Source organism: Trypanosoma brucei, chromosome 9, assembly GCF_000002445.2.
Source record: "Trypanosoma brucei brucei TREU927 chromosome 9, whole genome shotgun sequence".
NCBI lineage: Eukaryota > Euglenozoa > Kinetoplastea > Trypanosomatida > Trypanosomatidae > Trypanosoma > Trypanosoma brucei.
In genome coordinates, this window is record NC_007282.1 from 2,223,608 (window position 1) to 2,236,516 (window position 12,909).

A 12,909-nucleotide genomic window follows, 5' to 3' on the forward strand; every position below is an offset into this window, starting at 1 on the left:
CTGAATGACTCAACGTTTGTCACCTCTCCATTTACTCTCACGACGCTACTTAAAAAAAAAACAACAAGAATTTTACCAGGATTAAAAAAAGTAAAGTTTATCATCCCCAATGGTGTGGAAGGGTCAAGCCAAGGGAAAACAACAAAATAACGGAAAGAATATTCTGAAGGGAAAACGGAGACTGTTGGCGACAGGACCTCAACAGGAGCCAGAAGTAAACACTCCAACGGTCAACGCAAACAGTAACGTAATGAAATCACTTCGTAAGCGAGATCGACCGACGGAAGAACTGCAGCAGGTGGGGGACGTTTCTGTAGGGGCAACCGAAGCTTCCAGTGTCCTCAATAATGCTGAAAGGGAAAGGAAGGATACAAGTGCCGCAGACGGTGATACAACTCATCCTAATTTATTGAGCGATGGCCAGGAGGTTTCACTCAAAGGCACCAAAGTTGATAAAAATACCTTGCAACCGCTCCAAGCATCTGTTACCCTACGGAAACTGAGTGTTACGGTGAAGGAGGAAGATGTCGATGTGCAGCAGCTGACCTCACTGAAAATGCTAAAGGATTTGTGTATCGAATACGTGAGCGGTAAAATACTGAACGTGACTTCTCTGAAGGAATTGTCCCATATGGAAAGGCTTTGTTTCAAAGGAAGTTGCATTGAGGAATTGGAGGAACTTACGTTGAATGGATGCGAAGAGCTGAAAAAAATTGAGGGGATACACCTTCTGCCGAACCTCACGATTCTCAACTTGGGGAGGACATCAACAAATGACGATTTCTTGAAGGAACTTTCCGTATGCAAGAAACTATCAAAGTTGACACTATCTGGGTGCCCAGGATTGGAGAATGTCGAACAGCTGTCAAATTTTGCAACACTAAAGGAGTTGAGTCTTTCATGGTGCAGTAATATTATACATGGGTGGGAAGGCATTGGCCAACTTCCACAGCTCCGAGTTCTTCATTTGGAAGGGAACAAAATCACTAACAGAACACTTGAGCCAATCTCGAAGTCGAAGTCACTTGTATCACTAGATGTCTCCTTCTGTGAGAAATTAACTGACGCCACTCCACTCTGCCGTGTTAAAACTCTGGAAGAGCTGAATCTTCACGCCACTAAAATAACTTCTGGTATCGACAATCTGGTACTACTCCCGCGACTCCGTGTGCTGGATGTGAGGCAATTACAACTCAGCGCCTTCGATACCATTCTCAGTACTTTTGCTGCCGTACGTTATGGCATTCGTCTTTCTTCATTTTGCAACGGTTTCGATATCCAATCTATTTCTTCCATTCAAACGCTTGAGGAATTGAGTGTGGGGGGGTTTTTCTGCGCCGCAATCCAATTCGGCAGTATTGGGGGACTTCCACGCCTTCGAGTACTAAGGTTATCGAGCAAAACGATGTTTGACGAGTCACTTAAAGGAATAAGTCACTCGCGCTCATTGGTGGCATTTGATCTCTCAGGGTGCTCCTGCCTCGAAGACATTTCCTCTATATCAGGAATAAAGACATTGGAAGCGTTGAGTCTTAGAGATTGTACGAATGTATCAGATGGTTGGATTGCACTTGGGGAGTTACCACTGCTGCGCATCCTTGATCTATCATGTACGAAAATTCAAGATGTGATGCTTCGAGTGTTGTTCCCTAAGTTGAAACTAGACTGTCTGAGTCTTGCTGGATGCGAAAACATAACTCATATAGGGCCTTTAATTAACGTAAAATCACTCAAAAATTTGGTGCTGGAGGAATGTTCCGAGCTGAAAGCGGGGTTTGAGGCACTACTGGAGCTGCCCTTGCTCACATGGGTCGATCTATGCTATGTTAACGACAACAAAACGGTGAAAGACACATTGGTTGCGAGAGGGGTGGATATGAGAAGTGTATGGTCTATCATTGGAAATTGTACCTCATTATTTGATTGGTGGAGAGCTAAATAATCTATCATATGAGGTTTCAGGAGAACATCACTTCTGCCGCATCGTTAGAATTAGGGCACCTAATCAAGTGATGGGTGAATCCAGGGGCACGCAGCGTCATGCGCAACATATCAATATTAGCAATGAAAGTGACGCCGATATCTGTGGTTAAGAAGCGTGGCACACTGCATGTTTCCCTTTTCAGAAAATAGTAAAATATCATCCCTATCATACGAGTGAGAACATGACGGGAATATCTCTTTCCGAAAAATAAATATTCAACCCCCTCATCTAATTTTTTCATGATTCGTCCCTATTCGTAATATGACCCTGCAGAAGCAGGAATACATTAACGCAACACGTTTTGGGGCCTTTATTTTTCAAAAGCTCATGGCTACGCTCTCTGCATACGTTATTTACCTAAGTATATGTTATTTTGTCTGTATTTTACTGGAGCCCACTGCTACTTCAAAGGGCGCAGTTACACTAACCCCTTGCACAGCAAAGTGGTGTGTACCGTATTAACTCAACAACATCCATATCAAATATACACGAGTGTGTAGTAACGCTCTATTGGTTTTGGGAACTATTATTTTATTTCTTACAATATGATGCCTCAGAGAAACTGAAGGCGAGGGCAGATCCTTTAATCCATCATATTTTCCGTTTTATATCGTATCCATATATGTTTATGACTTTCCCGTAGGTAGTTCCAAGGTACATTATGTATTCTTTCATTTAAAGAATCATTCCTTTCTTTCATATTTGCTTCTTATTTGACAACAATGAGCAAAAGGTTTTTCTCTCTGACGTTTACATTAATTTAGACACTGCTGTTAGCTGATAAGTTACAGAAAGCCGTACATTTAAAGTTACACGAACTCACACCGGTCCGAAATAGTAAAGTCTCTAGTATTATTACTTGTTTCTTTATTTGAGAAAAATACGAAAAGCAGCGTCGTGTCTGAAGTGAGAAACATGTGGCATACATGTGAGATCGGAGGACCACTGCCATTTGAATATCATATCCCAAAATTCTTTTGCTAACATTATTAACTCTGAATGCCTACGAGATTGTGAAGTGAGCGACCACTGACAGTGAAAACACGAGGATGTATTGTTATCGCCCATGAAAGACACTAGCGCTATTTTGCTTATTGAAAAGCAGAAGCTCTTTATAATGCCTTTAATCGGCTTGACACAGCAGGTATCACATTTGAAGGAGCAATGAACAAACCGTTACCACACGGAGATATTTTCGTTTACTGATCAAAAGGTACTCCCGCGACGCATTATTTTTGGTTTACACAACAAGAAGTGCTGTGGCATATGCAACTACTTACTTTTTGCGAGGTTATGTGAGTATATTTTGGTGACGTATGTAATTTCAATCCGCAGCTGATGTTGCAATGCAGTAATTATCAATGAGGTCTGTCAAGTGGATTCCAAATGGTGAAGCTGTGAGTGAGGACGAAGGACTTATTGTCTGCCTCTGAACCGTACACTGCCAAGCACAATTGAATTAGTTTATCATACGACTTTGAAGAATTGCACAAAGTTTCTGGAGCGCACTGGAGGCCTCAAGACATTAGCTCTCACGCCTGAAATGAACCGACCCTACTTAAGGTTTAACGGTACGAAACATAATGACATCCTCATGTGGACAGAGGACTGGAGAGAGTGGAATGTCTCGAGAAGAGGGCTCTGTACTTGACAGACCCAATGGGATGGAAGAATGGAGGCCGAGCCAGGCCCCTACATTGCGATTGGGAGCTCTGGTATAGGTAAGTTGCTATCCATTGGTTCGCTTCTCCTTCATACTCTGGCCACGCTGGCCACCTCAACGTGGTGTCAGAGTCCAGTACCCCGTATCATCGGGGGAAGCCGAGAGCCAGCAGCGTTCTTCTCATGGGGAACATTGCTGTGCTCCGTCTATGGCATCATACAGCACAGGGATCAGCAGCGTCTTGCTGGGAAACCGTTTTTCATTTGTCGGTCCCTGGGCACGTGCCATCAGCAGTATCACCCGCACTAACATACTGCTCTGCGGTAATGTAGAGGAGATTTGCGGGCCGCCGTTATGCGTGACGGGGTGAAACTACGGTGGGTTCTCACTGGGAAAAACTTTGTCCACTGGATATCGCTGTATGGTTATCTGTTCGTGAGTTTTTCTTAGCTATAACCGATTTTCTCGGCGGCAGCTGACCGATAATGCGGATGTACAATGCTTGAGATAAATTGTTTGATGGAAGGGACATTTAGTAACTAGATGTGATATCACAGCGAATTTTCGTTTTTTTCGATATCACCCACTGAACGGGTCCCTTGAATTGCTAATGGTGAGCAACGTTGAACTATCGAATAGCACGGCATCGGTCATGTAAATGGGTTGAGGAGAAAGTGCTTCATCGTGCGCACGGGAAAACGCAACCATGTTATTTGGCGTTCGTTGCAACTGATGCTTTCGGTATCTGGAGAGTAAACCTGATGGATAGGCAGCTGCCCTCCGGGAAGAATGATTGTGGCGGAATTCCCGCTGACTTACCACTTTGTAGAAAGAGTGCCCCAAGAAGGAAGTTTTTTCCTTATCACGCGCATTCAACTGAAGTAACTGTCAGCGTAGACTGGGTATAGAGTGACCTGAAGCCCCGGGCAATGGCAGTGCGCAATGGTTCTTTTCCAGGTAAGACATTAGACAAGATTTTTTATCAGACGCAAACGAGGCTACGGTAACCTCCACCGGAGCCACGTACCCCCAGCTGAAATGAACACGAACACAAATCCTCCACCATGCCCGAATGGCAGGCACGAAGGCGGTGCGATTTCCGACGTACACATCGAACCGTCTTCGTGCCTACCATTCGGCGCGGTGGGTGGAGACGGGAGTTCGACCGTTGCGAGACGCATTTAGATGTGTAGAAGCTGTTGCCTTTTCCAGTGGCAGAGTTACCAGAGGGCATGGCTTTCGCTTAAGCAAGTATTCAGTCCGCCTTTTAGGGGTTCCAATCGCTTGGTATGGCGCGGTCGCTGGGGTAAGTGAGGACAGCATGGGGACAGAAGTTTCTTCCTCAAGCTTCGCTCCAAGTAGCCCCACATAGTTATGGTCCTCGGCACCTCGTTGCGTTTGGGACGCCACAAAAGTGGGGTAATGAGGAGCATGGAAGAGCGACACGCTGATAGTTTTGGAGTTCGGCAGTGGGTTTCCAGCATCCAAACACCACTCGTGAGGAAGGCAAAAGGGGTAGCTACTGCGACGCTAAGCTGGAGGTTATGTTGTCAACATTGACCACCGGAACGTTGAAGTGCGAGGCTGCAACACCCGATGACGAAGAAGAAATGCGCATACCCCAAACGTGCGGAACGCCTCTTCTTCCCTACACCGTGGTCGGATGCGAGTCGCTTGCCTTAGGGGCCTTCGCAGACTTTTTTGCGACATATCATCTGCGTTGAGAAATAGTGGTGCGCGAGCGGATGAAAGGAGTGCGAGCCCAAGTACGGAAACAGTGTCATTGAGCGCGGGTTTTACACTAGCTGGCATCCTAAAGGAGGGCTCCTACGTACCTGGTTAAGCTAGCCTATGATGAATGTATACGAAAAAAGTTAATGCTTTACTGTGTGGAAGTTCCTCCCTTTTGTAACCGTTGCATCGCTCCGCTCCACCACCCTTTTGTTGTGCGCGTCCGTGTCAAAACCTGTTTAGCAATGACTACATCCACTCAGCGCCTGAGTGGTGAGGGGCTCTGACTGCAAGCGACCAAGCAATCGAATCCAACTGTTTGCCATTAGGCAATACAACGTGATTAATCATCTGTGATTGGTGACCAGTGGTAGGGTGCCGTCATTTTCCTTCTTTAGGCGGTCTCAAGTACACGCTTAGTGATTCGGCTGCCAGCAACATTGTTAGAACCTCTTTTTAGAGTCGGTGTTCCCATTCCAAAAAGCGTGGCGTGGCAGCTAGCGTGTACGATGCCCCGCTTACTCCCGTGGAACTGGGAGTACAAACGGGCATTTATCTGCGGAGGGAAACAGGTATTGTCATCAGAATAGCAATACCAACGGCTCTTCATTTGTGTCAACGGGTGCTGCCTAACCGGCACCTCTTCGTTATCGTCTACTGAAGCGTTCGCGTGGTTTCCTTTCCGGTGCAAAATTGATTTTAGTGACAGGAAGCGTTTTCCTTCTGAGACATCGGGAACCAAATCCCTATTAAGGCAAGGCGGCGCTGACAACAAGCGCGGCTAAAGTTGCAGTTGAGAACGTCTGCATGAAGAAGGGCTGCGAGTGCACAGTGGTTCCACGCTCGGCAACGGCGATTTATGAGCCGCGCGGACGCCCAGGCGATTCATCAAGTATATCGCAACTATTTGGGGCACCTCTAACCCCAGCGAAAAGGCAACTAAAGCTCCGCTGTTTACACAACCGAGCCTAAACGTCGGTCACCCACCACAGATTAGTAATACCCCACCGAAAGAAGCTGACAGTAACTTCAAATATAAGATATCTTCTTAGGGGTGTCTCTCCCTGTCTTACTTTCTCCCTGTTTATAGGTTTTCATCCGTTAGGTGGTTGGTTAGAGTGAAATACACGTATTTCCTGTGGACGACGCCTGGCCGTTGGTGCCGTTCCAGTTTGGTTGTGGATGCATACGAGTACTTCCGCTCGCCCGTACATATTTTTCTAGTAATAACCGAATGACTATGCTCCGCCAATCTGTCGTTGTCGGATTGATCCTGTTACCTCCCGCGAAGTAGCGGATTGTGGGGAGCAAACAGAAGAAACAGGCACCGATGTTGTGCATGACGATGATTTGTGATGAGCGCCACTGACCGTTTGTTTCTCCGCAAAAACGACGAATACGATATCGTTTTGTTGGAATCGAAATCTGCTTTTGGGGACGTGGATACCAGAGATCTGACGTTGACAAACCTTACCAGTGGTAGGAGAGTGTCTAAACTATCGGTAAACAGGTAAAAGCCAGACATCATGCTGCATGCAAAAAAAAAAATCCCTACGTAGTCACTAGAGCGGCACGGGATCCGTTTTATATCTCCTTTTAATACTTTTTGACGTAAAATGAGACACCTTTCCCTTAACTCGATGAGGGGAAGCTTATTGCGAAAGAGGAAGAAAACTTTGAGACTCTAATAACACAGAAAAGTCAACACTTAATGAGTATCTGAGGGACGAGTAATAGTCGAAAAAAGATTTTTTTGCTTTGCTTTATTCACATGATTCCCCCCTCAAAAAAAAATAATACCTTATTCAGGGACTTGGTACTTGCTTGCAATTTAATTTAAGTATTTTGTTTGTTCTTAGCGACTTATCCCGTAAGGGAAGACGCTACTTCAAGTTGGGTGCTCCACACGAATTCCGAAACGCTAACACAGTGTCGGCAAACTGCGGCAGTTTGTGCATTTCGTTGGAAGAGAGGAAATTCGTCAAAGTTTTAACACCTTGATTGTGCGCGTGAAAGAGTCGTTGCGAGGGGGAAAATACGGTATCCCCACACACACACCAAAAAACAGTAAGGAAAAAAAAAAAAGAAACATCCCATAAAACATTCTTTTTCTCTTTCTTACAACTCAAAGTAGACACAGAGCATTTGTCAAAGACATATTCAAACAAGCTAGCATACGATTTCTGCTCTGGAGGGCGCATTTGGCTCACTTATTAAATCCATAGAAGCACTGATACAAGAACGTTATCTAACGCGTCTCAGGTGCGAAAGCACACTGCCTCGACATTTTCGTAGTAAGATCGAGGGGAATTACCGCTACTGCAGGGTTGAAAAGGCACCCTTCCGCGTAAACGGTGGCAAAAGGGAAGTCAGCACCGTGCGGACACGTCTAAGGCTGGAGTGGTAAGCAATTCACGTAAGTGGAAGTTCGTCACATAGGATCGAACAAGGTACGAAGGCCGAACCAACTGGACATACGGGTGCGCATCATCCGGTAAGATACTTACAAGCCAGGGAGACAGCGAAGAAAATGTATTCTGCTACGCCGTTCATGACACCGCGTGCTTCGTTGCCGGTAATCGATGTCTCGCCATTGTTTGGGGGCGCGGAGCAGGAGATCATGAAGGTTGCCAAGCAGTTGGATCACGCGTGCCGCACTTCAGGATTCCTCTATGTCGTTGGTCACCCTATTAAACAAGAGCAGATCGATAGGGTATTGCAAATTTCGAAAACTTTCTTTTCCCTTCCAATGGAAGAGAAGATGAAAATTGATGTCAAGAAGGGTTTCCTAAAATACAGAGGATATGTCCCCTTCGGAGCTGAGGAACCAGAGCATGCCAAAACCTACTCATATGAGGCGTTCAACATGGGATATCACCTGCCCCTACACCATCCTGAAGTCATGGCACGGGCCCCCCTACGCGGACCAAATGTGCACCCCACACAAGTTCCGGAGTGGGTAGACATCATGGAAACCTATTTCCGCGATATGTGGGCATTCATGCTCGTTCTACTTCGTGCCATGGCGCGAGGTATTGGAATACGTGAAGATTTCTTCGACGACAAGTTCAGCGTACCACAATGTGAGCTAACTGTCAAGCATTATCCCGAACCAAAAACACACGCGAATGGTAACACTCTGCGGATGGAGCACTCTGATTACGGGATTATCACTATTCTCTACCAAGATTCCACGGGAGGATTGCAGGTCCGTAATCCTGACGACAAACTCGTTGATGTTCCACCCATTGAAGGAAGCTTTGTCGTCAACATTGGGGATATGATGGAGATGTGGACTAATGGGCGGTATCGTTCAACCAAGCACTGCGTTGTGTCCAGAGGAAAGGAACGGTACTCCATACCTTTCTTCTGTAACCCGAATCCGAACGCTTTGGTTAAATGTCTCGACAATTGCTACTCGGACACTAATCCACCGAAATACCCACCAGTCAAAGCTTCTGACTGGTTGCTGAAAAGATTGGCGGATCTCTATTCTTACAAATCGAAAATGTAAGTACACCAGAGCCAAAATGACTGCCCTGTTAGTGGTGGGGCGTCCGCTCTTTATCTTGTCTCATGGCTGGAGAGAAGGAACCACCATTATATACCTGCCGCCCTCCCTCTTCACTTCCGGCATTTGCATCATCAGCACGACGCGATTGGACAACGCCGAAACCCCTGTAAAAACTAGGTTGACTCGAACCCGCTACGCTTCCGAGGCTCGACAGGGAAATGGTGGAAATCAAGAGCCCCCGCGAAACCGAAGACCTAGCTGGTGTTGGCCTGTTCAAGAAAGTCGGTTTGAGGGTGCTGATAAAGAAAATATAATGAAACTACTGCCAAAAAACTGGGTGAAGCATAGCGGATGACAGTAATCGAAATAGAAAATTTTCTTGGCTAAAGATGGGCGTTGAAGAATATGCCACATGCCAGGAAAAATAACAATCTGAAGGGTGAATTATCCAATATTGTGTAACATCCCTGGAAATGGTCACGAAAAAAGCCAAATGAATATGTGGTTATATTTTAATAAAACCCACGGTTTCAGAAAACACAGATAAGAACCGAATGTAGTAAAACAAAGATACTCCAAAATAGGGAAACAAGAGGAAAAACAATCAAATAATCCATTTGTCTGTTTTTATATCTCCTTTTAATACTTTTGACGTAAAATGAGACACCTTTCCCTTAACTCGATGAGGGGAAGCTTATTGCGAAAGAGGAAGAAAACTTTGAAACTCTAATAACACAGAAAAGTCAACACTTAATGAGTATCTGAGGGACGAGTAATAGTCGAAAAAAGATTTTTTTGCTTTGCTTTATTCACATGATTCCCCCCTCAAAAAAAATAATACCTTATTCAGGGACTTGGTACTTGCTTGCAATTTAATTTAAGTATTTTGTTTGTTCTTAGCGACTTATCCCGTAAGGGAAGACGCTACTTCAAGTTGGGTGCTCCACACGAATTCCGAAACGCTAACACAGTGTCGGCAAACTGCGGCAGTTTGTGCATTTCATTGGAAGAGAGGAAATTCGTCAAAGTTTTAACACCTTGATTGTGCGCGTGAAAGAGTCGTTGCGAGGGGGAAAATACGGTATCCCCACACACACACACCAAAAAACAGTAAGGAAAAAAAAAGAAACATCCCATAAAACATTCTTTTTCTCTTTCTTACAACTCAAAGTAGACACAGAATATTTGTCAAAGACATATTCAAACAAGCTAGCATACGATTTCTGCTCTGGAGGGATTGTTACAGTTGTGCGGCGAAGGAGGGACGACGCCGTAGACTGAACTGTTGGCGGAAATGCACCGTTGGATTATTTGGGGTTGAAGAGGGCTCTACCGAAGTGTGACGGAGGAAAAAAGCTCACTCTGTTTCACACAGTTGTCGGGGAGCGTGCCCTGACGACGTCACACGGCGGGGGCAGAGACGGCGAAGGAATTTGCTGCTGCTTACTCATGGAAGGTGTGGCATGCATATGCTCGATAAGGGAGCTGTGCGAATAGCGGTAGGTCACAGCGCCTGCAGTTACAATTCGGGAGATTCCACAATACTTCTGCGTGGGCCGAACTGAAGATATTTTCTGACGACGCCGGTCACAAACGTGGCGTCACAGTTCCGCGCCGGTGGTGTGTGTGGGGCGCTGCGAACCAGCATATGGTTTAGTATATGAAACTGGATGGGCGGACAGCCGTCGAGCACCGGGGGGAAGGGGGGAGGGCGCTGCAGATTCATTAGTTCTCGAGTCGGCGAGTATCCATGTGCCCCGTTGTTGTCGACGGTGAAAGGTACCGCCAAAAGGAAAGAATGGTAATGTTTGAGGATTTGTAAGCTGAGGTTTGCACTTTGCATTTCAGGCACTGCAGTGGTACTCGCGGGTTGATATGTCGCGGCATTCATCCACTATGCCAGGAGGAAGCGATACGGAGGCTAGACAGCTCCGTTTCTTATTCGGGTGTTTTTCCTCTGATATTAATATTGATTCATGTGTGCTACAGTACCCGGAATCCTTGGGTCAGGAATCTGCAGCGTTTCAGTATCCCCTGTTGGTATAGATTCAGACGCTTCAGTCCATTACATTCCATTCCACCTCAGTAACTAAATGCAAACTTCATCCTGGTACACACTTTCTCCCCTGTACTTGTGTGAGAAGCGCCCATAGCTTATTTGGTTGTTGGTCTGCTACGGTGAGATGGGTCTACTTCCGATGCCATGAAGGGAAACAGTGAGTCGGTGATTATCAAGAGTGTAGTCGATAAAGTTGCATACGCTGGGAGAGCATACAGTGTCATTTCCACATTAATTTCTAGTGCCATGGATTCTGTTGCCACTGCGTACTAATGGGGCTGCACGTGCCTACTCGACGACTATCAGTTTATTATTTTTGCATATTGTCGTAACGGCCCCATATTTTCCTAACAATAGAAATCTCTTGGTCCATCATCCGTGGTACATGCGTGGGGTCATAAATTTGGTGAATGTCAGTGTCTGCATCTTTCGCGCATACAGTGGCTCCTAAATCCGCTCCACGGTCGGTATTCCACAGTGAGTGTATTAACGCGCTACCGCCTGCACAGTTGCAGGCTGTCCGGCGTCGGTAGCGGCTGCCAACGCTGAGATATTCTACTTGCGCAATTGTTACTCTAGCCCAAACGTGGGCGCAGGGTATCACAATCACAGATGCGAGTGCTTCACAGAGCGGACCAGTGGTCTTTTCCTGTGGAACGTGGTTAAACTCCATTGATAACCCAGTGTTAGAACTTTTATGGGGCTCTTTACATGAGGGGACAGAAGTGTTTTTTTTTTTGTGCGGCCGATCATGGTACTATGCGTTCCTGAAAATCGGAAAATGCATAACGGTGTGTCGGAAAGACGCAACTATTCCCCGTGGAATATGGTATCCTTGGCGGAAAGCCCAAAACGGTTTTCTTCCAGAAATCGCTGCTGCTTGATGATACCCCCTTAACATTAGAGAATATGGAAATCATATGAAGATGTTCTTCTGATCGACGTGGTGAGGTTGTGAAAGAGCGGTAAAACTTGTGTGGAAGTCTCAAAGCGAACGTGAATGCAGCAAAAGAAGTGGTGCGATTCACCACTCTTAGCCTTTGTGCAGGATGACGCATATCTTCCTGCTTCCTAGCTGTGCAACTCATGGAAGTGCTTTCCTCAGTGTGGAAGCTTATATACCTCTTGTGACAAGTCATAAAAAAAATTTAAAGTGAATCCTCAACAACAATTAAGAAAAAATAAAGCATTTATTTACACGGAGTGATTTGAAGACCAGTATCATGCACACTGTGTGTCGTCGAGGGTAAATAACCAATTTAAAAGATTCGCGCCGCGTTCGGTTTCCTCGTAACATTTATCACCCCCCAGCACGTAATGACATTTCTCAGGAACGGGGCTCATTACGTCCCTTCCAGCTTTATAAGCAACTACGTTTCATTACCGATAACATTATCCCAAGGGGAGAGCCACCAACAATAAGAGCTTATCCACACAAAAAGTGAACAAAGATTACCTACGCAACACCGCGTCCCATGGGCTGTTAACAAGCCCTGTTCTCTACCACCATCATGCACAAAGGGCATCATTCACTATCATCCCTAACTTACCTAGGGTAGGAGCGCTCCTTCGGTATTCCTCCGCCCACCTCGATACAGCGTAAATTCACTACCCCCTCAAACCAAACTTCTGCAACAACACACTCTACATTTCTCCTACAACCTCATGATTAGATTCATGCCTTTGCATGTTAAAAAAAAAAATTAGAACAGTTTCTGTACTATATTGGTATGAGAAGCTCCCAGTAGGAATTATCCGTACTTGGGGTCAATATTCGGGAAGAGGAAGAAGTAAGAAATCGCTGCATTTATGATATCGATAGGAAAGGAAGGAAAACCTCAAAACCAAAAAAAGTCTTGTTTTGGGGGTTCGAACCCGGACCTCCAAAACACAAACACAATTAGAAGAGGAGTGTTGCCAGTTGGGCTATTTCGACAAATCGGAGGAAAAATTGAAAA

The 12,909-nt window shown here is 45.6% G+C and overlaps 6 protein-coding genes and 1 non-coding gene across 7 annotated transcripts, besides 2 other annotated features; 3 read left to right on the forward strand and 4 right to left on the reverse strand.

The window, feature by feature from the left end:
- Positions 1–109: 109 nt before the first annotated feature.
- Positions 110–1,942, forward strand: Tb09.211.4980 (uncharacterized protein; the record flags this gene model as incomplete). The annotated part of the gene is made up of 1 exon (XM_822544.1): positions 110–1,942. One exon carries the CDS (start codon positions 110–112, stop codon positions 1,940–1,942), a length of 1,833 nt encoding a protein of 610 aa, XP_827637.1.
- Positions 1,943–3,741: 1,799 nt separating this feature from the next.
- Positions 3,742–4,053: a repeat region.
- Positions 4,054–4,775: 722 nt separating this feature from the next.
- Positions 4,776–4,970, reverse strand: Tb09.v1.0710 (hypothetical protein, unlikely; the record flags this gene model as incomplete). The annotated part of the gene is made up of 1 exon (XM_822545.1): positions 4,776–4,970. One exon carries the CDS (start codon positions 4,968–4,970, stop codon positions 4,776–4,778), a length of 195 nt encoding a protein of 64 aa, XP_827638.1.
- Positions 4,971–5,772: 802 nt separating this feature from the next.
- Tb09.v1.0720 (hypothetical protein, unlikely) lies at positions 5,773–5,988 on the reverse strand (the record flags this gene model as incomplete). Its single annotated transcript, XM_822546.1, has 1 exon — positions 5,773–5,988. The coding sequence occupies one exon, from the start codon at positions 5,986–5,988 to the stop codon at positions 5,773–5,775; it is 216 nt and encodes a 71-aa protein (XP_827639.1).
- Positions 5,989–7,908: 1,920 nt separating this feature from the next.
- Positions 7,909–8,892, forward strand: Tb09.211.4990 (iron/ascorbate oxidoreductase family protein, putative; the record flags this gene model as incomplete). The annotated part of the gene is made up of 1 exon (XM_822547.1): positions 7,909–8,892. The coding sequence occupies one exon, from the start codon at positions 7,909–7,911 to the stop codon at positions 8,890–8,892; it is 984 nt and encodes a 327-aa protein (XP_827640.1).
- A 1,519-nt stretch (positions 8,893–10,411) lies between these two features.
- Positions 10,412–10,783, reverse strand: Tb09.v1.0730 (hypothetical protein, unlikely; the record flags this gene model as incomplete). The annotated part of the gene is made up of 1 exon (XM_822548.1): positions 10,412–10,783. One exon carries the CDS (start codon positions 10,781–10,783, stop codon positions 10,412–10,414), a length of 372 nt encoding a protein of 123 aa, XP_827641.1.
- Positions 10,784–11,700: 917 nt separating this feature from the next.
- On the reverse strand, positions 11,701–12,039 carry Tb09.211.5000 (hypothetical protein, unlikely; the record flags this gene model as incomplete). Its single annotated transcript, XM_822549.1, has 1 exon — positions 11,701–12,039. One exon carries the CDS (start codon positions 12,037–12,039, stop codon positions 11,701–11,703), a length of 339 nt encoding a protein of 112 aa, XP_827642.1.
- Positions 12,040–12,653: 614 nt separating this feature from the next.
- Tb09_SLRNA_0001 lies at positions 12,654–12,699 on the forward strand. The gene has a single exon (XR_002989641.1). It is a non-coding gene; the product is annotated as a spliced leader RNA (transcript).
- Positions 12,655–12,909: part of a repeat region that runs on past the window's edge.